Source organism: Protopterus annectens, chromosome 1.part0, assembly GCF_019279795.1.
Source record: "Protopterus annectens isolate FY-2018-M chromosome 1.part0, PAN1.0, whole genome shotgun sequence".
Classification (NCBI taxonomy): domain Eukaryota; kingdom Metazoa; phylum Chordata; order Ceratodontiformes; family Protopteridae; genus Protopterus; species Protopterus annectens.
The window spans coordinates 492,626,655-492,653,189 of record NC_056725.1 but is presented as its reverse complement, the minus strand read 5'-3'; the positions used below and the strand labels follow the sequence as shown (position 1 = coordinate 492,653,189).

The window sequence follows — 26,535 nt, the reverse complement described above, 5'->3', positions numbered from 1 at the left end:
CTTGTCAATTATACCTAAAGTTTTGGCATTAAGGGTGGGAGTGTGTGTATGTAAGACTGTTTGCAGATTACAGTCACAATACTGGATAGGAAAGGGGATACATTTAGTGACGTGTGTGTGTGAAGGTACTGCAATGTGTATGCAAATATTTTAGGGCAATAGTAAGGACAGGTAGGTTGACAGTTTTACTGCATATTGTTTAGAATGGTGTATGTGTGTGAGCATCTTGTGTAGTGGTACTGTCAGAGAATGGTGTTCTGGTAAGGTAATGTGTAGGGTTGGGATTAGTGGCTGCAGCGGAGTTAGGGGATAAGCTTCCCTGTCCATCCTTACTCATATGTGCTAACACTAACTGTACCCTTAACCCCAATACACATTACCATATCAAAAATCCTTTCCTCTAACTGCACTACTATTTAGACAAAGTATATACTCCATCCATCCAGAACAAATTTTCCTTTTTATTATATATTTTTTTTTTGCTCGACCAATCTCAAAGGAAAGCATTTGTTTTCCTTTTACAATTGGTTTAGTTCAGTAATATGCATGATGATGATGTTTTGTACTGCACACACACACACACACACACACACACACACACACACACACACACACACACACACATATATATATATATATATATATATACATACATATATACACGCACCCATGTTTAGATATATTTCTTACTCTCTCTATTTATATATATATATATATATATATATATATATATATATATATATATATATATATATATATACATACATATATATATATATATATATATATATACACCCACTCCTACACACACACACACACACACACACACACACACATCTAGCTATCTATATCTAGTTATATATAAATAGGTACAAATATACACACACACACACACACACATATATATGCATATATATATATATAAATACACACACACACACACACATATATATATATATATATATATATATATATATATATATATATGGGACTACTTCACATGGTCGACAAGCCATTTGATCGACTTTCATTTGGTTGACAATTCATTTGGTCGACAAGCAGTTTTATGTGGGGGGTTGTGCCCCCCACACCCCCCCTAACTATATATATCAACTCGAGGGTCGCACAACACTGGGGAGTGGGGCAAATCTGCCTGTCGACCAAATGAATTGTCGACCAAATGAAAGTCGATCAAATGGCTTGTCGACCATGTGAAGTAGACCCATATATATATATATATATATATATATATATATATATATATATATATTTACATCAGATGCATTTTTTTCTCATACTGTATATTCTCTTTTCTGCAATCCCCAAGTATATATCAATTTTTCGGATGAACTCCACCCACTGGGCTTGGATCATAAAAGAAAATTTGTCTAATGGATCAGCCTAGACAGCAAAAGTTTAAATAAAATGATTAAGATCAAACAATATATTCTTACTCAAAGTGTTTCTTCAGCTTGTCAGGCTCAGCATATTTTGACAGTCCATTTATAAATAAAGTGCGTTTTACCTAGAAAAAAGAAAAAGAAAACAGCAATGAGATATTCCTATTGGAGAGGACATCAGCTTTTAACCAGGTTCAGATGTACATTACATCAGCATTTTAATCAAAAATATAGTTTACATAATTATTCATGTTTTGTTCTAAAAAACATTTGTTTCATTGAGCAACATGGCTGGCAAACTCAGCACTATTCATAATTGATAGGCATCTTTTGTAATTTTTTTTCTTTTTCACTTTTGTTTACAGGCACATCCAAGCGTTTTTGTGTGTTGGTGGAATGCGACTCCAATTACATGGTTTGGGAACACTGTGGCCAATATACACTGCTTTTGCATGGAATGCTGTTCTCTCCGTTGACACTGGGGCAAACCGTGGCCAGTGACATTTTACAATTTTTAAACTAAACAAGGTAGAATATATAGGTATACATACACGGCCCTTTAAGGCCACTCATGAGTCAGCACAAAGGATACGAACAGTAGTTATTCCTTACCCCAATATGTTAGATGACATATGATGCAAAGGACAGCTTTGCAACATATCCATGTTCCAAGAATAAGGCTGCCTCATCACATATGTGCACACAAGTCACCTACAAAATTGGGTGGCGTTAGCCTAACAACCAGGCAAAGCACTTTGAGCTGGATTCTCCATCTCCTATGAAATGTTTCCAAACATTTTATGATGGCTGCCAAGATCTTATGAAAACAGCACAGATGCTGAGTACTGGAAATATAATTTACATATCTTGGAAACCACTGAATACCTTTAGAATTATATGAAGCCCTGGGAACATTCCTTCCAAAAAATAATATAACTTTAATCACAGAAACATTGTACATCTAAAAGAAGTCTCTACTACCTTTACTAGGATTTCAGGAGTATATGGGTATGCACATGGAGAGGGGTTGCAAAGAGCTGCACTTTTGTGTCTGACAGCAATGATCTGAAATACACAACTGTGGCCACTATTTATGTATTTATTCATTCATTCAATCATATCCAGACATCAGAGGCTTACACAGTCAATAAAGTGGCTGTAACTGGTGGGCATACTGTTAAAGTATGGGGGAGGATCAGTGGGTTTCACTGCATGTGTCTGTTACAAAAAGCTGGAATACTTTACTATCGACATTATTTACATATTTATTCATTCCTTTGATGATAATCAGACATCTGAAATGTCACACAGGCAATAACATTTTTGCAAATTCTCAAAACATCTGTGTGCATGATGGGTGCATGTGAGTGGGTTGCAATGAGTTATACTGCATGCATCAGACAAGAATGGCCTTTAAGATATCACAGTGGCCACTATTTATGTGTTTATAAATTCAGTTGATTAAATTCAAACATAAATAATAATAAATTATGAATAAAAGGCCTATAAAGTGTCTGTTTTTGGTTTGAGAATCTGTGTGTATTTATGCCTGCTCACATATGCAGTGTGTTTGTAATGGATTACGGCATGTACACCTGGCAGCAATTAGCTAAAATACATAACTGTGGCCATTGCTTATATATTTACTCATTCATTTGATTGAATAAGATATGCAAGATGGATAGTGTCATTAAAGTGGTTGAAATTGGTGTGTGTGTGTGTGTGTGTGTGTGTGTGTGTGTGTGTCTATGTGCGCGTGTGTGTCTGCTCTTCTGTGCATGGAGGTTACAGTTGATTGGACCCCATGAGACAGACAACATTGAGATGAAGTATGTTGCTGTGGTCAATCTTTACATTTTTTCATTCATTTGATCACTATCTGAAGTCTATGGAAAACACAGTGAATACCATTTTTACAACTGTTAGGCACACCTGTTGCACAGTCTGTACAGTTTCTATAAATGCCATGCACAAGTTTCTGTGGGGGGGGGGTTCAATGGGTGACACTGCATGCATATTTTATTTATTTTACCAAACAAATACAACTCCAAATGTAAATTCTCCACTCAACAATTTAAAAGTAACAAAAAATGCAAAAAGTGAGACCAATGCACATTCCAAGTCTAAAAATTATTTAATAAAATAGAATATAAAAATAATAAAAGTTGATGAGTGTAGTGTGATTGGTTACAATGGTAAAATAAGCCACCCATCATTGATGGTAATGTTTTACTTTTTTTTCTGATTGGTCTTATTGTTACAACTAGATAAATTTGAATGGCCATCATCAGATGGATAGTACATTTGTAATATGATTGGTTATAGTGCTTTGTTATTCCTTCTACGATTGGTGACACTATCTTATTTAAATGTTTCACTAAAATGTAACATTAAATTGGTCTAATGAAGCAACCGTTTATGTTGCGAAAGTGCTCACCAACATTTATTATTTTTATATTATATTTTATTAAATAATTTTTAGACCTGGAACTTGCGTTGGTCTTGCTCTTTGCATTTTTGTTACTTTTTTTTATTTTACATTTGTTTACTGGGAAAGTTTGACTGGGCACAATAACCCATTTTCAGTGGAGGCCCAGGGAGAAAAGCTCTGAAGTTATAGTAAAGTTACAGTAAAAAGCTGCAAAAATAAAACAGTAATTAACACAGTTACAAAAACAAGAACTTGGTTACAATAACAATACAATTTTGAACATGAAGAGAAGACAGGTCTCATTAACAGTTCTGATTGGATGATTTCAGTATAGCAAACAGGTTGAGAGATTTTCAAGACATATATATATATAGTTCTGGGTGAGGTATTCAAAATAAGTAGAATGGAAGCATTTCCAATAAAGAAATTCAATGTAATTTTGGCAGACAGATACAATGGTAGTGGAGTGTATTAATTAGCAATTGAGTGAAAAGAGGAGGGATGAATAATTGTTTTTTTTTTTGGGAGGGGTGTTGGGGAATGAGATTCTGTCATGTGGATGTCAGGATTCAGACGTGGCCTAACAAGAAAGGGGTGCTATGTGATGGCTATTAGAGGACACATGTGATACAGAAAAGTAGTTATTACATGACAGTATAAAATTTGTGTTTTTAAGCAGGAGGATTATATACTGTCATGTAATAACAGTATATAATTTGTGTTTTTTAAGCAGGAGGATTAGATTATACATAAATAGTTATGTAAGCTTTTAAGTTGGGAAATGGTATAGAGATGGTTTGGACTTAAAAAAAAAAAAAAAAAAAAAAAAAAGAGCATAGGAGGACAGAGGGGAGAAGACTAATTTGGCCAGGATAGTGGAATGTAGTCAGAGTTATAGTTGGGTGAAGCAGAGTGGATGATGTTATATACTGGAGGCAAAGACAAGAGAAAGAGTAGAGTAAAGAGAGGTTAAGAAGCATAAGGCTTGGCGGGAGGAAGAAGAGAGAGAGTTTATGGTGGAATGGGAAAGATAGTGAGCAAATGAAGAGTAGCTTTGGACAATGGTATAGGGTGATTGGTATATATGGAATTACTATGAGTCAATGTGTATGTGTAGAAGACCTATGAAGAGAGAATAGGCTGAAGGAGGTTTTATTGACAATATCCAGGGGGTATAATGAGCAAATCCAGGAATGAGCTAGGAGCTGTCTAAGGTTCAGTTTGAAGGTGTGTTTTTTGTTAGAGTGGTAGATACAGCATTCCATAATTTTGCAACATGATGCGAGAAGAGGGCATCCCTGGCAGAATTTTGTGATTAGGAATAGTAAGTAGCCCTTTTTCTTTGGAGCAGATTTGTCGTGTTGAGGAGTAGGGTTATAGCTTATTTTATAGTGAGTTTTTCAGGAAAGTTTAAAATATTGAAGGCTATGGTAATGTATTAATATTGTAGGTGGTTGTTGAGTTACAACCAGTGTATTTGTTATAGGGCTCTACAATGACAGGTCCTATAAGGGAGACTTACAGCAAATTTTGGAATTTTATTGTAGCATATGAAACTCGAAATTCATATTGTTGAGACGATACTGAGTTTCTATAAACTCAAATCTTTTGAATGGAGATCGTGGTATAAGGAGAACTGGCGGCTTTACCCTTTTACCCACTGTAGTGCAATCTCAGACTTGGTATATATAATATGTAGCCCCCCAACAAGGGGATGCAGGGGGCTTGCCCCCTGTAAAAGTGTAGGAAAAAGGTAGATTTTTGTTGTTTTTTGAAGTTTGAGTTTTTGGAAAGTCGATCATATCATCTTGACAATATGAATTTTAAGTTTCTGAAAACTCGAGCTTCTGACATAGACCCACTGAAATATATCATTGTTGTCATTTTTTTTTTTGCATTTGTTCACTATCTTATACCAGAAGTGCTAAACAAAGAGGAAAGCATTTCTAGTTTCTCAGCTCACAGGTGGGCTGCACTGTAAGCATTAGACCATCACTGAACTGTACTGTGCCTCGCTTAATATTTTTTATGTATTTATTCACTCATTTGAACACATTCTGACATATATTGTGCACAAAAATCAACAAAATAATGGTAACTGGTGGGAATATTTGTGAGTGAGTGAGAGATTGTGCGCACTGTATGCGTGAGTGTGCACGTGTGTGTGCGTGTGCATGGGTGGGTGTGTGTGTGTGCGCACACATGTATGCAGATTCACAGGATTTCAGGGGGGTTGTGATGTATGTCAAACAAGAGCTGGCTGAATATGTTACTATGGGCATTATTTATGTATGCATTCATAAATCTGAGCATGGATATTTTACATGTACATTGTTAGTAAAGTGGCTGCGATTACTTTGCACATCTGTATGCATATGTGTCTATGTGCTGGAGGACTGTAGTGAACTGCACTGTTTCTGACAGTGATGAGATGAAATATATTAGTGTGGATACTATTAATGTATTTATTCATTGGCTTCTTTATAACCACGGATCCAAAGTGTATACAGTCAGTAAAGTTACTGTAGTTGCTACCAGTATCTGTGTGTGTGTGTGTGTGTGTGTGTGTGTGTGTGTTGTCTATGTAGATGGATTGCAATTGGTTACACTGATGGTGCACCACAGCAATTAACTAAAATACACTACTGTGGCCATGACTCATATAATTAATTTGCTTGATCACAATCAGACAATTATGGTGGACACTATCATGAAAATCAGTTGTAGTTGATGGGCACATGCATTTTTGCATTTATAGTAAAGCCAAATCCTACAGTCTGAATAAAATCCATTAGACCATCTTCTTCTGTTTATACCCTTAATCTGAGTATATATCACTTTCCAGAAAACCCACCACCTCTCCCCGTCATATTTCTCTCTCAATCATCTTGATTTTCCTCCACAACTCATTAACTCCTTTTGAAGAAATTAGACACTGCCATCTGTGCTTGCATGTCTGGCTAAAGTTTTGTACCTAATTTCAAAGTATCTGTGTATTATATCCCAGCATGACTAGCTATGATATTGTAAATAATTTCTTAAATGTTGATTAATACTCTCTTTGTACAAAATGTTTAAAAAAAGTTGAACAGCGTTCTGTTGCATGTCTAACTGCTCATGTTTGTACAGGAGATTCTAAATGCAGACTGTCTCAGAGTCAGCTGATCTACAGATAATGTCACTGGAATGTATTCAGATGCTCTGTGTTTACTGTCAGAGACTGAAACACAGGAAGGAACTTTAAAAGAACATCCTTTTGTTGATTTTCAAAGTGTGAAATGAAAATAAGAACTGGAACAGTTAAGACAGTTAACCTAGCTTATTAAATAGCCTGCTGAAGACAGCTTCAACAGTTGTTGAGTTGAGCTGTGTTCACAGATCACAGATGTACTTGAGCATTGGATACCCAAACGACTCACCAAGAACTGTAAGCCTGCCTTTGCTCTGTTGTAATATTTAGATAAGGGATAGTGTTCTTCAGTTAGACAGGAAATTACAGATAATTAGTCAGAGTTTTTCTAAATGATGGATTTCTATCCTTCAGTATTAATTTCAATTTCCTGGTGATTGAATTCTGTTTGTTTATTGAGGATTGAAGTTCCTTAGTTACTGACCCAGGATAGTAGGGGGCATCCCACATTGATGCAGTTCAGTGGAATATTAACCAGACATCACATATTGCTGGCAGCTTAGTGGGATTAATTGGACTTCAGTAGCCCGAAGGTAGTTGTCATTAAGGTGTGCACTCTTGACAGCCACAAGGTAAACATACAGAATCTCAGTCCAGCACAGTTTTATTTATTTTTTAGTTATTCAGGGGCAGCATGTTAAGATGTCAGCAGAAGACTATAGCAAGCTCACAAACAGCCAGTTGGCTAAGGAGTGTGAAGCCAGAGGACTGGTGCATGTCAACATGACTAAGAAAGTAATGATCTCAGCCTTAGCTGCAGCCACAGCTCAGACCAGTGGTTCGGAGGATATCCAGTTTGGTGTTGGGGATGTGCAACCTGCCAAGACAGGACCATCCACTTTTTCCTCAGAGGACCTGAAAATCCATCTGGAGTTAGAGAGACTGCACCTAGAGACCAAACAACTGGATGCTGTGAAGAGAGTGCAACATCTTGAAATGGAATCAGCAGAGAGACTAGGGCATTCAGAAGCATAAAGCATAGGAAAACTAGAGACAATGCCAGCATGAAGTGGAACTTCTTACCATTCAAGAGGTTTATGGAGATAATGGGGAAGTCATAAAGGTCAGTACACGTTTACCTCAGTGCAGGCATGGGGATGATTTTCATAGGATCATAGGACCTTCCCAGGGCCCTTACAAGCTTAGCCAAGTTTTACCTTTATTTCCATGATCAGCACGTATCAACCCCTGTCCAAGAGGGACATAGACCCCTCTGGTGAATTTATGGTTACCCAACCAATTGTCCAGACTGCATTTTAAGATGGCCAATGAGGTGCTCTGCTTGACATGAAGTGTGAGTCTATTCCAAAGATGTAGTAACCTCTGAGAGACAAATCTGTACCTCCAGCAGGTTATATTAATGGCACATGCCAGGTTAAGGCCATTAGAGTGATTAACCCGTGTACCATTTGACTTACGGATATGCAGCATTTCCAATAAAACAGGGTCAAAGATTGCCTTATATGTAAAGCAGAGATCGCCTCTGAGTAGTCTATATGAAACAGAATAAAGTGACAATAATTTCAGATGATCCTCACAGAGCAGAAGGTGAAGACCTTGAATTTTCCTTGTAAGGAACATTTGTGGTCTCTCCAGTTGCTGCAGGTGTTTGGAAAGGTACATACCAAGAAGGGCATTGTACTCAATTATTCGCCTGATGAGGGAGGAGTACAGGGAGGCTATAAGAATGCCCTTCTTACCACTGTGGTGACATGGTGATTAAAGGTAAGGTTACTGTCAACCTCTGAGCTCAGGTCTCTCACCACTGAATGTTGTTATTGATGTAGCAGTTAGCAGGAAAATTGCCCTTACCAAAATGGATGATAATACATTTTTTTGCATTGAGTTTAAGGCCATGACTTTGGTACCAATCATTTGTTTGTGTAAGACCCTCTTGTAGGGTGTTGACATTGTCTGGAAATTTTATGACTGCTCCCATTTTACAGTCATGAGCAAATTTTGTCTGCCACAGACCTTTAGTTTTAGCTTGCACTTCGGAGGAATAGATTCCAACTAGTAGAGGTCCCTGTGGATCACCACTGGTTGCAGGTCTGCTGTTGGAGGTTAGTTCCCCTTACTTTGACTATGTGGGATCTATCAGTGAGTCAGTTAGTGACCCATCTAATGATATACAGGTTGATACCTAGCTAGGTGAGTTTGTCAATTATGCCTGAGTGGGGGATACTGTCAAAAGCCTTGGCTAAGTCTAGGTAGGCTGTATGCACAGATTTCCCCTCATCAAGAGCCTTGGTGATTGTCTTGAAGTCCAAGCTCCCTTTGACAAATCCAAACTGAGTAGGGTCAATGTTTGGAGATTACCATATCTTTGTTAAGGTCCATGATGATTCTCAACATGGCCTTGCAGATAAAACTAGTCAGACTAATAGGTCTATAGTTCCCAGGGTTGGTGGAAGCACCACCTTTGTGCAAGGGGATAATGGTGGCCTTTTTCCTTTCAGCTGGGATGAAGCCACTTCTTAGACTATGACTGAAAGGAGTAACCAATGGCATTACTAATTTTGTTTGAGCCCATGTAGGATGCAGCCTGGGATGTTATCAGGTCTCATGGATGCTGTGCTTTTGACCTTAGAGAGGGCGTTCATGGCCTGCTCTTTAGAGATACAAGGTAGAGGACAGATGGTAGGGATATCTTGGGGTAAGTGTGGTGGGAACAGGGATCTATTTTAGGACTATTTTGATAGATTTATTCATACTTTTGAGTGGGTATGTTGACAGCATGATGCCGACTGTGAGCTCTGGGTTCAGCTCCTGACTCCCTTACTCCATGGCAAAGCTGTTCAGGCTATGTCAAAACTGTCTGATGTAGATTGTTTGAATTATAAGTAAAAAACAGTTTTCTTGACTGTTTTAAATGAACACCTGAAGCTTACAGAAAAAGTTTCATGAACACAGACGCAAGGCACATGAAAGTGTACGTGATTATAGTGCTGATTTAAGCACTTACTTTCACAGATTGGTGAGTGGGTGTCAGGTCACACCTTCTGAGGGAATGGCAGACCTTTTGCTGAGGGAACAAGCCCTCAGTACTTTGCCTGATGACATGAGGATCTGGTTAGCAGATTGAGAGTATAAGTCGGGGAGAAAAGAGGAGCTGTACTTAGCAAGAGAGCCCCAATGAATAAGAAAGGGATACCCGATGCTGCACATGGATAGAAGGGAACCCATGGGGGCAGTTTATACCACTCCAACAGAATACACCAGTAACAGGGGACACTACTAGTCAAAGTACACGGTTAGGGAGCACATGTTTCAAATGTAACCAGAGCGACCACATAGCAACCAAATGTCCATTGAGGCATGTGAGATACAAATGGTGAGGGAGCCAGCAAGGATGACAAACGGCCACTGGAAAGCTGTTTAGAAACAACAGGGGTGCCAAACTATCACCAAAATTTATATCCTACCTTAGTATATGGTAAACGGGTTATTGCTTCTGAAATAACCATTGTGAGGCCAGTAGTGTTTAGAGAAGAGCACTACTTCCTTGGCCAGTCCACTCCAGTCAGAGCTTTGGGAGGGACCCCATTCAAAATACCTTTGGCTAGGGTTCGTCCTGACTGGGAGGGTGGAGGAGGAAGTAAGCAGGTAGGGGAGTTTGAGGATATTCCTGCAGATGTACTGTTAGGGAATGACTTTGATGATGCAGTACCTTGTGGGCATGCAGTGACATGCAGTCAGGCTTGGAGACAGGCATGCAGGTCTGGTAGCCTAGGGGAGACCCAGACAGATCTCATACCTGAAGCTGGGACTGGTGTGGTGGCTCTTTCAGAGAAGGAGCTATCCTGTAGCAGTAAGTCTGAAAGTGAGCCAAAGTTACTACTAGGTACTGGTGTTCCCTTGGACACAGTGGCTGGAAGGACTGAGGTGAATGGTAGTACCCAGAATGACAGTGAGGCACAACTGTTGGAAGTGAATAGGCTTCCTGTGGAAGGGGAGCTGGGGAGGGTTACAAAGGTAGAGTTGAGACAGGCTCAACTTACTGACCCTAAATTACAAAGCTTGAGGAAGGTGGCTAAGGAGGCACCTGAGGCTCAAGAAAGAGGGGAGTCTGTACACCGGAACAAAGGTTTGCTGTATAGAGAGTGGAATCCTGAAGGTGGGCTAGAAAATGAGGTAATGCAGCAGTTGGTAGTGCCTAGAGCTTACCATCTGCCACTTTTAGGCATAGCACATAACATCCCTTTTTCAGGTCATATGGATATAAACCGTACTAGATGTTATTATGCAGAATTTTTATTGGCCTGGGGTTGCAAAGGATGTGGTAAATATTGTAGTACTTGTAAGCAGTGCCAAAAAGTTGGTAAGGCAAGGGACAAGGTCAAGGCTCCTGGTGGTGGTAGATTCTGCTACCAGATACCCTGAGGCGGTAGCTCTGTTGTCTACTGAGACAGAGAAGGTGGCAAATGCTTTGCTACAAATTTTCAGCAGGGTAGGTTTTCTGAGGGAGATGCTGACTGACCGAGAAGCCAACTTCATGTCAGACCTGCTGATTTGTCAGTGGAAGCGCTGTGGGCTGAAACATCTAAAGACCACCCCAATCATCCCAGACTAATGGTCTTGTGGAGAGATTAAACTCTACATTAAAGACTATGCTACTGGCATTTGCAGACCAGTTTAAAAGGGCAAGGTTAACCATTAAACCCATTAAGTGTCAGGTGGGTATGGCAGAAGTCACTAACTTAGGACACAGAGTGGGGAGTGGTAAGATTAGGCCAGAACCTCTCCAAGTGGAACCGATTCAAGCATGGTCAGTTCCTGTTACTAAAAGGCAAGTGAGAGCATTTTTAGGGACAGCAGGTTACTACAGAAAATGTGTGCCCAATTACAGTACAATGGCTGCACCCCTTACTAACCCAACCAGGAAAAATAAACCAGATAAGGTAGTGTGGACCATTGACTGTGAACACGCAAGTTAGCCAGCCCAGACTATAGCAAAGAATTTGTTGCTCAAGTAAATGCATCAAATTATAGTGTGGGGGCTGTTCTTAGCCAAGTTTCCTCAGAAGGAGAAGAGCACCCAGTGGTATGTCGAAAATTCACTGTATTCATAAATCATAACCCTTTAACATGGCTAAATAAGAGTCAGCAAGCAAAATGCCAAGTTACTGAGATGGAGTCTAGGGTTGCAAGCATAGAACATGAAAATACAACACTGCAGTGGGGTTAATAATGCCAATGCAGATGGATTGTCCAGTAGAGGTGGGTTGATATATTCCCAAACCGACCCATTTTTCTCAAGCATCATTTTTCAAGGGTCACTTGAAAATCATGCCTGAGTCATGGGGGGATGTGAAGAAATTAGACACTCACTTCTGTGCTAGCATGTCGGGCTGAAGTTTTGTAATTAGTTTCAGATTAATATGTGTATTTTATGCTAGCATGACTAGCTATGATATTGTAAATAAGTTCGTAAATGTTGATTAATACTCTCTTTGTACAGGATGTTTAAAATTAAAGTTTAACAGTGTTCTGTTACATGTCTAACTGTGCATGTTTGTATGGGAGATTCTAAATGCAGACAGTCTCAGAGTCAGCTGATCAACAGATAATGTCATCGGAATGTATTCAGATACTCTGTGTTTTCTGCCAGACACTGAAACACAGGAAGGAACTTTAAAAGAAAATATTTTTGTTGATTTTCAAAGTCTGAAGTGAAAATAAGAACTGGAACATTTAAGACATTTAACCTAGCTTATAAAAGAGCCTGCTGAAGACAGTTTAAACAGTTATTGAGTTCATTTGAGTTGAGTTGTGTTCACAGATCACAGTTGTACTGAGCAGTGGATACCCAAAAAACTAACCAAGAACTGTAAGCCTGTTCTGTTGTAATATTTAGTTTAGAGATCAGGGAAAGTTACTTCAGTTAGATAGGAAATTATAGCTAGAGTTTTTCTAAATGCTGGATTTCTATCCTTCAGTATTAATTTCATTTTCCTGGTGATTGAATTATGTTTATTGAAATTAATAGTTTATATTTTTAATAATTTTGTTCATTATTAAAAAGAATTATTATCTTACATTGTGGCTGATCAATCAGTGCTTTCTTTAGTGATTTGAGAGTGCTTATACCAGCTTTCATAATTCCCAGGCCACACTGAGAGCATGGCTGCTTTAGGTCATTTGCTACCATTTGTTTTGATACCTAATTTTAGCATGTATCTGTGTGTGCTTAGGGGTGTGTGTGTGTGTGTGTGTGTGTGTGTGTAAGGATGCAATTGTTTGCACCTTCTAACATCAATGAGCTGAAATACATTACTGTGCCTATTATTTGCATGCAGTGTGTGTGTGTGTGTGTGTGTGTGTGTGTATAGGGGTGCAATTGCTTGTACTGTCTGACATCAATTAGATGAAACATATTACTGTGCCTATTTACTTTTTTATCTGTTATATTGATCACAATCACACAACTTGGTGCTCAAAGTCAAAAACATAAAAATCTAAAAAAAAAAGGGCTGGATCTTCATTATAATGAAATGCAAAAGAAATTTACCTACTTATACAGGAAGCACTATCAAACTCAAACAGTGGTAGGCCAGTTGTTTAACCTGTCACTCTTGTACTATAAAACAGGTGCAAGGCAGAGATGTCCATTAAATACAGGGGGGATGTCTGCATTTAAAGGAATCTTCCAATTTAAAAGAGTAAAAGGAAGCTCTGACAGTCACTACGTCCTGGACATTTTCACACCCTCTGAAATTCAAAAAATAAAAACTTCTTAAAATCATTATAGTTAAGTGAATGTTGAAAATGGCATATATGTTGTTGCCCTTAATAAATGCATTAATATCTTCATAGGTTCTCTTGTTCAAGCAATGTTCAGAAGACTATGCAATCTATTCTTTGAAGTTGAAGTTACCTATATATGGAATGTCTCTTGGATAAAGTACAGTTTTGTACCTACCATAAATGTAGATGTTCGAGTGCTAATACAGCTGTAGTCATAACAGATGGGGTTATCCTGCCGTCAGGCGGGTCCTCGGTCGGCCGAATTCCAAAGTCTAGATCCGGCGTCGGTTGTCGTCGCTTCTTCCCTGACGTCAGTGCGACAGGGGTATAAAAGAACCAGCTGACGCCATTTTCTTCAGTTTTTCTTGCCCCAGATGTCAGGTGCCCCCAGAAGGAAGGCAATACATAAATTTATGTAATAATGCAATGCAGTATAATCAAAATACAGTAGTTGCAGGCAAATACACCATAAAAGAATACCCCAATCAGGTTGTATGAGGAGGTGTTAGCCATTAGGCCTGTTCCAGAGGGGAAGGAGGGAGGGAAACCTGGACTGCAGCTGTATTAGCACTCGAACATCTACATTTATGGTAGGTACAAAACTGTACTATGTTCATCGTGCATACAGCTGCAGTCATAACAGATGGGTAGAATACCAAAGCTAAAAAAGGGGTGGTAGGCACTAGGTAGAACTAGGAGGAGCCAGGATGCCCTGCAAAACTGCAGTGGCAAAACCTGCTCTAGATTTGGAGTATAAAGGCAGGTGATAGTGCTTGGAGAAAGTATGCACAGAACTCCAAGTGGCAGCTTCCAAAATATCTTTGGTAGGAACCCCCCTGAGGAAAGCTGCAGAGGTAGCTGTGGCCCTTGTGGAGTGAGACCTGATGCCTGCAGGTACAGTTTTACCATGAAGAGAGTAACAAAAGCGTATGCAGTGGGCTATCCATTTTGAGATTGTCTGTTTGGAAATAGGCTTCCCTTGAGCCCCTGTAGCATAGGACACAAAGAGTTGCTCTGATTTTCTGAAAGGCTTTGTTCTGTCCAAATAATAACGTAGTTGTCTGTGAATGTCCAAGGAATGTAGTAGTCTCTCCCCTTTGTTTTGAGGATTGGGGGTAAAAGGTAGGCAAGTGGATAGCCTGATTCAAGGCTACCCTGGATACTACCTTTGGCATAAAGGAAGGATTGGTTCGTAAGGAAACTCTGTCCTGATGGAAAATGATGAAAGGCTGCACAGCCATGAGGGCTAGTAGTTCCGAAACCCTGCGAGCTGAGGTGATAGCCAGCAGGAAGGCTGTTTTCCAGGACAAATATTGCAGTTCTGTTGAGGCAGCTGGCTCAAAAGGAGGCAAAGTCAGTTTCTCTTGAATGAAATTGAGATCCCAAGCAGGTACTGGTTGTTTCCTTGGGGGTTTTATATTCTTAGCCCCTCTGAGGAACTGCCTTAAGAGGGGGTGAGAGAATAAAGGAGGATCAGTGTTGTATTCTGCAGAAATGGCTGAGGCATGGATTTTGATGGAAGAGAATGAAAGTCCACTGCTTAGCATCTCAGCTAGGTACTGTAATATTTGAGGTAAATTCAGTATTCCAGGGTTCTGGCCCTTTTTCTCATTCCAAGCACAAAACCGTTTCCATTTGGCGGAGTAGGCTTTTCTAGTAGAAGGTCTTCTGGCCTTCAAAATGACATCCTGTACCTCCTTGGAGAGTAGGGTCTGTTGTGATTTTAAGGAATCTTCCATGCAGCTAGACTGAGTGTTTTCAGCTGACTGTGAAGAGTTTTGAAGTTGTGCTGAGTCAGTAGAAGAGGCATTAGAGGTAGGATCCATGGTGGGGAATGCGTTAGGCTCCTCAGGAGTGGGTACCAGTGTTGTCTTGGCCAGTCTGGAGCGATGAGAATCATCTTTGGTCTGTCTGCTCTGGTTTTTAATAGAACTTTGGGCAGCAGAGGAAGAGGTGGAAAGGCATAAACTGTCATTGTTGTCCAACTGAAAGAGTGCGTCCACTTTCCAGGCCTGTGGATGAAAGGTCCTTGAGCAGAATTTTGCCAATTGGTGATTTCTGTGGGAGGCAAAGAAATCTATGTCTGGCCTTCCCCATGCTTGAATTATCTTTGAAAAAACTTGAGGATGCAACTTCCATTCGTGTGGATCTGTCATATTTCTGCTTAGGTTGTCTGCCAGCATGTTTTCCTTGCCTGGCAGGAACTGTGCTTGAAGCTCAATTTGCAATTCTAGAGCCATGTTCCAAAGAGACATGGCTAGCCTGCATAGGGGGTATGAGTGGGTTCCTCCCTGTTTGTTTATGTACCACATTACTGTGGTGTTGTCTGTCCTTATCAATAGCTGGCCTGGATGCAGCAGGTCTTTGAAAGCTATAATAGCATTTATTACTGCTAGCATTTCCTTTTGATTGATGTGTAGGTGCTTTTCCTTTTGGGACCATCTGTCCTGAATGCACCGTGTGTGCCCCCCAGGCGTAATCCGAGGCGTCTGTTGTGATGGTTTGACTTGCTTGAGGCTTGCAGAATGGGAGACCTGTGTTTGTTTGGCATGCTTGAGCCCACCACAGAAATTCCTTTATTGTTTCCAAGCTGTGGCTGTGCTGAGACCATAGGTTTTTCATGTACCATTGAAGTTTCCTCATATGCAGCTTTGCACATGGGATTAGTAGGATGCAAGATGCCATGAATCCCAGAGCCTGCAGGATTTTCTTTGCAGTCAGCCTGGTGAAAGTTGCCAGTTTTCTGAAGTATTGAGTTAGTTGCCCTTGTTTCTCTGGCGTGAGGTAGGCCATCTGGGTGTTTGTATCCAAGTTGGCACCCAGGAAAATTATTGTTTGAGAGGGTATTAGCCTTGATTTCTTTTTGTTGACTGTGTATCCCAGGGAATTCAACAACCTTATTACAAAAGCCAGATGTTTCAGAAGTATGCGCTTGCTGTCCACTTGGATCAGGCAGTCATCCAAATATGGGTATATTTGTATCCCTTGCAGTCTGCAGTAGGCAATTACTGATGCCAGGCATTTCGTGAACACTCTGGGCACAGTAGATAAGCCAAAGGGCAATGCAGAGAATTGATAATGTGTTGAACCTGCAAGAAATCTGAGGTATCTTCTGCAATCTTGTCTGATTGGGACATGCAGGTATGCCTCCTTGAGGTCCAATGTTACCAGCCAAGACTCCTTGCCCAGCATGGGAAGAAGCTGCTGTAATGTGAGCATCTTGAATTTTGGCACGAGTAAAAATGTGTTTAGGATGGATAGGTCCAAAATAGGTCTCCAATCTTTGCCCTTCCTTGGTACCAGGAATAGTCTGGAATAAAAACCTTGACCCTGTTCTTGTGCAGGTACCTCTTGAATAGCTTTCATGTCCATGAGATCTGAAATTAGTTTTTGTGCCTCTGCCCTTTGATTGTGTGGCAGGTTTGGCATGCCTCTCATTTTTGGAAGGGTGTGAAAGTAGAATCTGTAGCCTCTGTCTATAATGTCCAGGATCCATTTGTCTTTTGTGACAATATGCCAATTTTTTGAAAATAATGCCAGTTTTCCACCTAAAGCTGCTGCCATTTGAGCCTTGCTTGGCATGCAAAGGGGAAAGTCATTGGTTCTGCTTTCTGAATGGCTGTGAACTATCCGCACTACCTCTTTGGGTAGGTGCTTGCCATTGTCTGTCTCTAAACGATCCTTAAGATTGCCCTCTACCCCTCGGGCGCCTGTATCTACCTCTTTGGGGTCTGTCCGTGGCTGGAAAGGACCAATTTTTTGAAGGCCAATTTCTACTGAAACGTGGAGGTTGTACCTGTAGGAAATCTTTCACTGTTTGCATTGATTTTGCCTTTTCCTCCATTTTCTTTAATACCTCCTCAGCTTTAACACCAAACAATACATCTTTTTGCAGAGGTGCATCCAATAATTTAGCTTTGACATGATCTGGTAAGGTTTGCTCTTTGAGCCAAGCATGTCTATGTATGACTGATCCTGTAACAGCAGCTCTACATGAGGCCTCTAAAGCATCAAAACCACATTGCAAGGTATGTTTACCTACTTGTTCTGCACTGTGTATCAAATCCTGCAACTCCTTCAAATCTGGTTGTTCAGGTTGTGACATTTTGCTTCTCAACTGTGATAACAGAAACTGTTGGTACTTTAACATATGGAACTGGCAGTTTAACGCCCTCATGGATAAGGTGGCCGAGGTGTATACCTTTTCCCCCCACCTTTCTAAAGCTCTGGAATCCCTCTCTGAAGGTAAAGGATTTTTAGCAGTGGAGGCCTTAATTCCCTTGGGGCCCTGTGAGATAGTTTCTGGGTCAGCCGCATGGCTTTTGTATAGGAATTGGTGTGAGTCAGGAACCCAGTAATACCTGTCAGGCTTGACTGGGGCTGGAGGTAAAGAGTCTGGGTTAAGGCAGGACTCCGAATACACATCATCAAGGGTATCTAAGACAGGGGGTATAGCCAGAGGCCTATGCTGAGGGAGCAAGAGAAAATCCCTAAGCCTTTTCTTGGAGTCTGAGTACTCTTGACCTTCCCAGTGGAAGTGTTCCCTCAAGGTATGCATGGTCTCCCCAAAAGAGTAATCCTCAGGGGATGAGACAGAGGGAATGGACTCCTCTGCATCAGAATCTTCAAAAGGGGAGTATGAATGTTCCTGGTCATCAGAATGTTCTGAAATAATGGAAGCCTGGTCCGAGGAGGGGGATTCTTCCTCCACTCTGGTCCTTTTTTCCGGGGGGGGTTGAGAACCCCTGATTAGAGAAATTAAGTCCTCAGCCATTTTGAGCATCTGCTTTTTAGGCATGGGACCTTGAGAAGGGCCCTGTGGGGTTTGTTTTTTAGAATGCATGGCTGTCTTAGACTTAGTGAAAGCCTTGATGGAAAAAGAAGAGGAAGGCCTGAAGACACCTTGAGAGGAGGCAGACCTGTCTAAACTCTGAGTTTCACCGCCAAGAGTGGCTTCAGTATCTGTAGTCGGGGTGTGGGCCGAAGAGCCTGCGACCTCGGTACAGAAGACACCACCAATGAAGTGTCGTCGGTAGTCAAGGGCTGCGTAGGCGCCTCACTGAGAACCGGACCACCTGTAGTCAGCTTTGGCATGGTGTCAGTAGAGGCCGCGGACCTCGTGTGTCGGTCCTTATCTTTGCGTCTTTTAGTCAAAACTGGAGTCGGAGTATGTGATGACATTATGTAGTTACATTTTTTGCCAAAAAAGTGCTGGGCGAACTCTGCCCGACGCTTAATGGTGCGTTTGTTGAATGTAGCACAAAAACGACAGGCCGAGACGTCGTGGTCTGGGCCTAAGCAAGGAATGCAGAGGGAATGAAAATCCTTATGCGGTATTTGCTTCCCACATAAAATACAATTATTAACTTTGTCTGACATCAGTCTGAGGCAAGAAAAGTTTCTCCAATGGGGTACTTAGCTTTCAAGAAGACTTTGGTTGCAGATATTCGTAATCTCAGGAGCTGGCCGACCGGCACTTGTGAACTGCTTCTGCTTCGGGCACCGCGTGGCAAGAAAGATTGAAGAAAATGGCGTCGGCTGGTTGTTTTATACCCCTGTCACACTGACGTCAGGGAAGAAGTGACGACGGACCCAGACTTTGGAATTCGGCTGACCGAGGACCCGCCTGACGGCAGGATAACCCCATCTGTTATGACTGCAGCTGTAAGCATGATGAACATCCATGTCCAATCATACTAGGGTTGTTAAAAATGTACCAACAAAAGTGGCAGGTCCTACATTTAGACATAATAAGTTCCTCCCCAGGACTGCATGAACTGCTTTTAAAAAAACTTTTGAAATGGCTGCGCGTTTTGTATGTAAAGTTGGCATACCTCCCAAAAATGTTCAAACTCAGTACTGGCATGGCGAAATAGTCTAGATTTTCTGTAGTACAGATCTCACTGCTCTGGTGTCCTGGGAATGATAATATTATGCACTTACAAAAGTTATCACCAATCCTGATGTTAACACAAAGTTAATAAATGGGTGGATATTTCACGATATTGTGTCTCATTTTTTTTTAAACAGGAAACATCTTTGGTGAATTTTCACTTATGATGCATGCAATCATACATTTATATAAATGAAAACAAACCACATTGACATATTTTCAGTTGCAAACATTATACATCATTTCTAATCTTCCACAGCCACTCTCATTTGACCATTGCATAGCTCATTCATTTCCTGCCTTTCCTTAAACCTCATTCTTCCTCCAAAACATTATTCTGCATCTACTGTTCCCACAATTCCCATTTCTTTCCATGCAATTTGCTTCAACCCTTTTCTAAAGATCCAGTCGATTAAGAACACTGCTGAAGTGCCAAAGGTAACCGAGTGAAACAAGAAAAGTATAAGAAACAATCTTCGGTACACCTCCATGGCCTTAGTTGCACTCTTTTGAAAAACTTTTTAAAAAACTTCCAAAAGCAAACTTTTAATAAAGATAATGATAAAAACAGCCACAGTAAAACTTTAGCATAGAGATAAGTGCTTTCGGCAATAGGCTTCTTTTCTAAAGATCCCACTTCTAGTTCTTTAATCTCTGTTACTATATTCACTACTGCAAGTATGGTTGGTTTAGACTGATTTCCACTTTCTAAAAACTGCATTTTTGGTAGCCACCAGAATTACACTCAGCAAGGCCTTGTTATGTCTGTGCATTTCTGATTCTGTATCACAGCTCAAAAAATACTTTCCTTAGTTATACCAGTTTGTTCAACCAGTATTTCTGACAGAGTAGTCTGCCGGGAATTTATAAAGTCTGGCAACTTATTACACTCCCAAAAATATGTTCCCAATTACTTTTTTCAACCCCATCACACCTCCAACATTTGTAATCTACCTGAGGAAAAATTCTTTGGAGTCTGCTTGGGGAATAAGAATGCCTATGCAAACACTTCCAAGTATAAATCTTCAATCTTCTAGACTTTGTTGTACATATGGGAGCCATACATATATTCTCCCATTGTTTTTTGTGAATTGCTTATCCAATCTCTTCCCAATTCTTTCTAACCTCCTCTGATAGGTTCCTATAGTTATCATGCAATATTTTATACACCCTACTAATTTTCCCTTTAACATGGTTTCTGTCTAGATTCTAATAAAACTCTGCCATTACTGGTCTATTACTTAGGATTCCCATATTCCTTTCTCTTTTCCTATACTCGGATATAAATCCTTGATAGGGTAGGCAATCTCTAGCCTGTAGTCCAAATGTATTCTTGGCTTCTTTCCATTTTATTACCTTTCCCTCTCTAATTATTTGCTCTCAATACCTTGGTTCCTTTGCTAGTTTTCCCAGTAAATTGCAGCCCACTCTTGCCTGTCACTATCCCTAACTGCAGTCATCCCTATCTCCAGAATCTTTGTGCTCCATCCCCATGTTGGCTTAGTTCTTAAAATACTTCCTGCTACTTTATGAATATAATATTCTATATGGTTATTGTTATTTTGCCTTAAGGATCTGCATCCAAAATCCCAGTCTCTCCTTATTTCTTGAGCTCTTCTCCCAGTTTTCATTTACCATACTTTCAACCTTATTCAGCAAACATGTGGGGCGCCTCCTAGTTTTAAACATTTCTTTCAAGGTTTCAGGTTGCTAAGGAAAAAATGCAATGCTCTTTTTGTCCCAGTGTATGGGCACAGCAAAATGTAAGTAGTACTTAGAAAAAGACAATTTTTTCTTAAAATGTTAGATTCATACCTATTCATTTCTAGGTTTTTGTACAAACTAACATCCAAAACTTGAATACTGACAGATTCAACTTTGAAGTGAGTTCAAGAAAATCCATGGTAGATTGCAGGCATTTGCAAAATTCATTCAAGGTGGCACTAGCACCTTGCCAATGGAAAAAAAATGTAATCAACGATTCAAATCTAGGGCTTGACGTGTTTCACATATTTACTGCCAAATACATAGAGGTGCTCTCAGTGATACAGCCCTATGTTGACAAAGACGGGGACATATGCTGCCCCTATTGCTATGCTAGAGATTTCTACTGAAAATTTCTTCTTCAAAATTTAAAAAAATATACCTCAACACTAATTTCATAAAAAAGCAAACATTGTGTACATTGATGTTGTTCAGCTGTGTATTATAAGTGATCTACTCCCTCAATCAATCAAGGCTAATATTTTGGGGAATGATGGTAAAAAAGTCTTTAACATCATCTGTAACTAATAAATCATCCAGTTCACAGCAGAGATGCTGGATTTTATCTTAAACATCCCAGGAATCCTTCAGGGTCACTGAGAAGGAGTTGAGAAATGGCTTCAAGTTACATGAATATACATGAGAAGGGATTCTGTTTTGACCTCCCAACCAAGATGGTAGGACACATAGTTGGGGCCATGTATATCCTTGTGCATTTTAAAGAGCTCAAACACAGAGATACATGGGATCTTGACTTGTAAAAAATAAGATGTTGTACAGTTATAACACCTTCGAACACACCTTTGTTGAGATTGAAATGTATGTATCTGTAGACTTTGTGGATCTCATTAAGAGAAACAACATGATACCAAATGTCATCTATGAACAGGTTCTGCATGCGTCCTAAAATATTCAGTGGAATTCATAAGGACCCCCCCCCCCACCTTCAAGACTCTGACTTATTTGTTGGAAGAAAGTTCTTTCAGCAATTTAAGCTTTGTAGATGTGAAGTTCTAAAAACCTCAGAAAGTTCAAAGTGCTTGTGTAGTGGAGGGTTACAAAGAGTTAATTCCTCATGGTTAATGGTAGAGTCTTCAGAAAACAGAAGAGTGATGCTCAATTTCCTTAAAAGAAATGTATGTTCAATAATGGTGTCCACAACATTCAGCGTTTGAGATGGAATGACAGTAAAGTGTATTTTAAAGGGGCTGATGTGAGATTTAGTGTACTCAATATCACTGAAATTAAAAGTGTGAAAATCTGAATCACAAGTGAAGACAGACCCATCCGAGTTCATATTCAAGTGGCTAAATACATTATTGGTGGCCTGTTGCCATAAAGACAAGCAAGTTACTGATGTGTGCATTTGTTGGGAATACTGCTGAACGTCCATGAACCAACAGCTCATGAGAACATTACTAGAATACACTCCAAACACAGCTGCAGAAAACCAGAATGCAACCAGAATGAAAAAAATATTCTGCCTTTTTGCAGAAGCAGAAAGCAGGAGAGCTGTTAACTCCAATTATGACTTGGCTGTCCCAGATTTTGCCACATATTTTGGTAAGTCTGTCATGTACATATTGATTTTCTGAAATGCACTGAGGAATATAGTATTTAAATAATGCCAGTCCTTTATGCTTCATATGTTTGATGCTTAGAAATACTGCAGATAATACACATCACTGCATCCTTGGACAGAGGTGCAGACATGCCTCTGAAGTTTATTGATCCAATTTATTTACAATGTTAATATAAGACATTTTGCATCAAAATGTATTTGTAACCATCAGATAGACAGACATCAGATAAAATAATAAGCTTTAAAATGAGAAGTCATGTGATTGAAAATTTACACACCTAAATGGTGACTTGACAAAAAGTGTGAAAAAGTAAAAAAGAATGTGAAGAAGAAAGAAAAATATCAATGAAAAGAAATATGAATACACTGCAGTTAGATTGCAAATACTGTTGAATTCAATGAAAGAAAAATAGAAAAATGTTTTGTGAGGAAGTGTAAGCTTGTGTCAGGAAATCCCACACATGAGAAAGGCTAATAGAGAGAGGTGAGAACAATTTATAAAAGTGGATGATGACAAGAAATACTTTATTGAACATACAAAACTTTATAAAAAAAACCTGAAGCAAAACAAATCAGTGGGTTCTGATGCATGAGTAATTAGTTTACATATGATGTTTCTCCAAAAGTGGACAGAATTTCTAAACAGGCTTTGTTGTTGAGAAAAAGATAATTCTATAATCAAAGATGGGAGTACTCATAATACTAATTTTAAAAAAGGGGTGCAACCTAACCCAAAAATTATATAATAACTATAGTACACAACTATTTGAAGATTTTCAGGCATTCTATTGCAAGATCTGAAGTCGCAAACGTTAAGAAATCCTTGTATTAGTTTACGTATTTGTCCAAAAGGTCAACAGTATACGTTTACTTTTACACCTTGTGACTGAAAATATAAAGAAGTAAGGCAATAGCCCTTTTACTTACTATTTGAGGACTAAAGTCTGCTTTTGATAAGGTAAGTAGGTTTAAGTTGTGGGAAATCACGTTAAACAAAGGCTCTTACAATAGGCATATTATCTGTCCTTTATAAATCTATATAAGCACGGTGAAGTTTACAATGCTTGGAACTTAACATCCAAGTTTAAAACAAATTAAGAGGGGATTTATTCTTGCTACTTGGCTCTTTTTGCATTACATGAACAATTTGTTTGTAAAACACAAGATGCGAAAAAAAAAATCAATCAAAAATTAAGAATAGAAACTGTCTAGCAACAGGATATGCAGATGACACAGTGCTGATGTCCACATAACATTTCATTAAACAGGGAATAAGACATCTAGAGGAATACATGCTGTCTCATGATTTGCTTATAAATACAAATCAGAATATATTAATATAGGGCATAATATACTCAAATGTGACTGTAAGAACAAGAGGGAAAACGCTAACCAAGTGAAATGTATGACTTATTTAAGAATTATTTCACAAACAACAGAGTGTTGTTAAGATGTGAAATATTTGAAAACAAAAACAGTGTAATGCCTTACACTCAGTACTAGTAGCTGTACTGGTGGTGATGGTGACGAGAGGAAAGGAGTGACTTGTCAATTCCCTAGTAGGATCAACTAAAGTAAAAGTGCATGCACTGGTCATGTTTGTGGGGGAGATATGGTCAAGTAACGCAAGCATGAATTTGTAAAAAAAAAACAGTATATAAGACATTAAGGAAAGGTCTGTTGCTCCCAGGATCCTTTCCTGAAGCATACTTGGGAAATAAATTTCAGACTGCTAAACAGTCAAAATATTAGTAAGACAGATTCACATGGCACACCTCTCAGCCACTTCTCATTTATTGGATTACTAAGAATTTTCCGTTTAAAACCATGTCTACTCTGGTGTCCCACAAACTGCATACAGCTCAGACTTCCACTCTTACACTGACTCTCTTGTACAGCCAATGTGAGCCTGACTTGGACAGACAAATTAAACATAGTGTGAGACAAGATCAAGATAAATTTGAAGAAAATTTATATAAAAATATTGAGCATAGTAAAATAAACATTTTATAGATGCATAACGTGGAAGGAGTAAAGACATACAAACTGATAAACTGTGTGTAGATTCTAAAATGTATTCTCAGACACAACATATTATAAATATATTTACAAAATCTTACGCAAAGCAGTTTGGCTCCACAAAGGGGTTGATAAATTGTCCTAGTGACATCCATGTAACCTCAGATACTGAAATCAAATTAGATTATATAAAAAAAGAACTATGCAAAATGGAAACAAAGCAGAGGGAGGTGATGGAATTAGTAATATTGACTTGAGAACACCAGAAAGAACTTACAGTACCAGTACATCTATTTACTAGCTTGCATAACTATGGGAAGATTCCTCAAGATTGGAAGCATGCACTTTTAAACCTGTCTTTAAGGGAAAGGGGAGTAGGAGAAAACCAGAGCCATACAAGCTCTTAGGTTTACTTTCATGTTGTGGAAACACAGTAGAGATGGTAATACAAGATAAGTTATTGATGGGGGGGGGGGGAGGGGGGGTGCATCTCCAGCAATACATCTGCAAATTAACCAACAACTCATACTGTAAACAGTAGTTCAGGAGAGCAGTTAGATGTAACTGCACTTTTGTAGGATAAAAGACATTAATTTATTTAACATTTGTTAACCGGGAAATCCAACTTGGAACAAAGCCAATTTTCAGCGTCGGCCCACTGAGAAACACTCCAGACACATGTCTTTTAATGTGGGAGGAAACCGGAACACCCGGAGGAAACCCACATGAATGCAGGGAGGACACGAAGACTCCGCACAGAAGGCACTCCAGCCGAGAATCAAACCAGAGAACCTCTTGCTGTAAGATGCCAACGCTACTGCTACACCACTACATGGTCAGATCTGTGCAGTGGTCCTATCTTGCCCAGAAGTATAGGTTCACAGGTGTGTTCTAGGCTAATGGCCATGGAGCCTTAACAACCTTAGTTCCTAGTGCCTCAGTCGAGTAGAGCCACTGGAGTGATCCCTGGGGTGAATTTTCTACTTCCCACCCACTCATCAAGATTTCTATTGAAGGGGGCCAGTGAGGTGCTCCGTTTGACATGTATGGGAAGTCTATTCCATAGCATGGGCATTCTCCGTGTTATGAACCTGTCCCTCCAGCAAGTTCTGTTGATTGCGGTAATGAGGTTGAGGTCTCTGGAGCACGTAGTGTGGAGGGATTGGGATTTCTTTAGATGTAGCATTTCTAACAGAGCTGGGTCAGACATGGCTTTGTAAGTCAAGCAGAGATCGCCTCTAAGTAGGCGATATAAGACAGAGAATAGATGGAGTTTTTTGAGTCTGTCCATATAGGACAAGTGTTTAAGGCCTAGGATCCTCTTTGTGAGGTATTTTTGTGGCTTCTCTAGTTGTTGCAGGTGTCTGGTGAGGTACATGCCAAATGAGAAATTGTACTCAATGATTGGCCTAATGAGGGAAGAGCAGAGGAGACAATGTCCTCTTTCTTCCTGGATGCAAAACCCTTAGTAATGAGATGTGCCACATAGAAGGACTTTCTGACCACAGT

General features: G+C 39.6%; 1 protein-coding gene across 2 annotated transcripts in view; it reads right to left on the bottom strand.

The window, feature by feature from the left end:
• Positions 1-26,535, bottom strand: part of TMEM63B (transmembrane protein 63B) — a 2,399,602-nt gene that overhangs the window by 1,413,035 nt on the left and 960,032 nt on the right. For both annotated transcript variants that reach the window (XM_044060665.1, XM_044060674.1), the window contains one exon: positions 1,455-1,525. In XM_044060665.1, the coding sequence (XP_043916600.1) occupies positions 1,455-1,525 (71 nt within the window). The remainder of the gene's footprint in view (positions 1-1,454; positions 1,526-26,535) is intronic.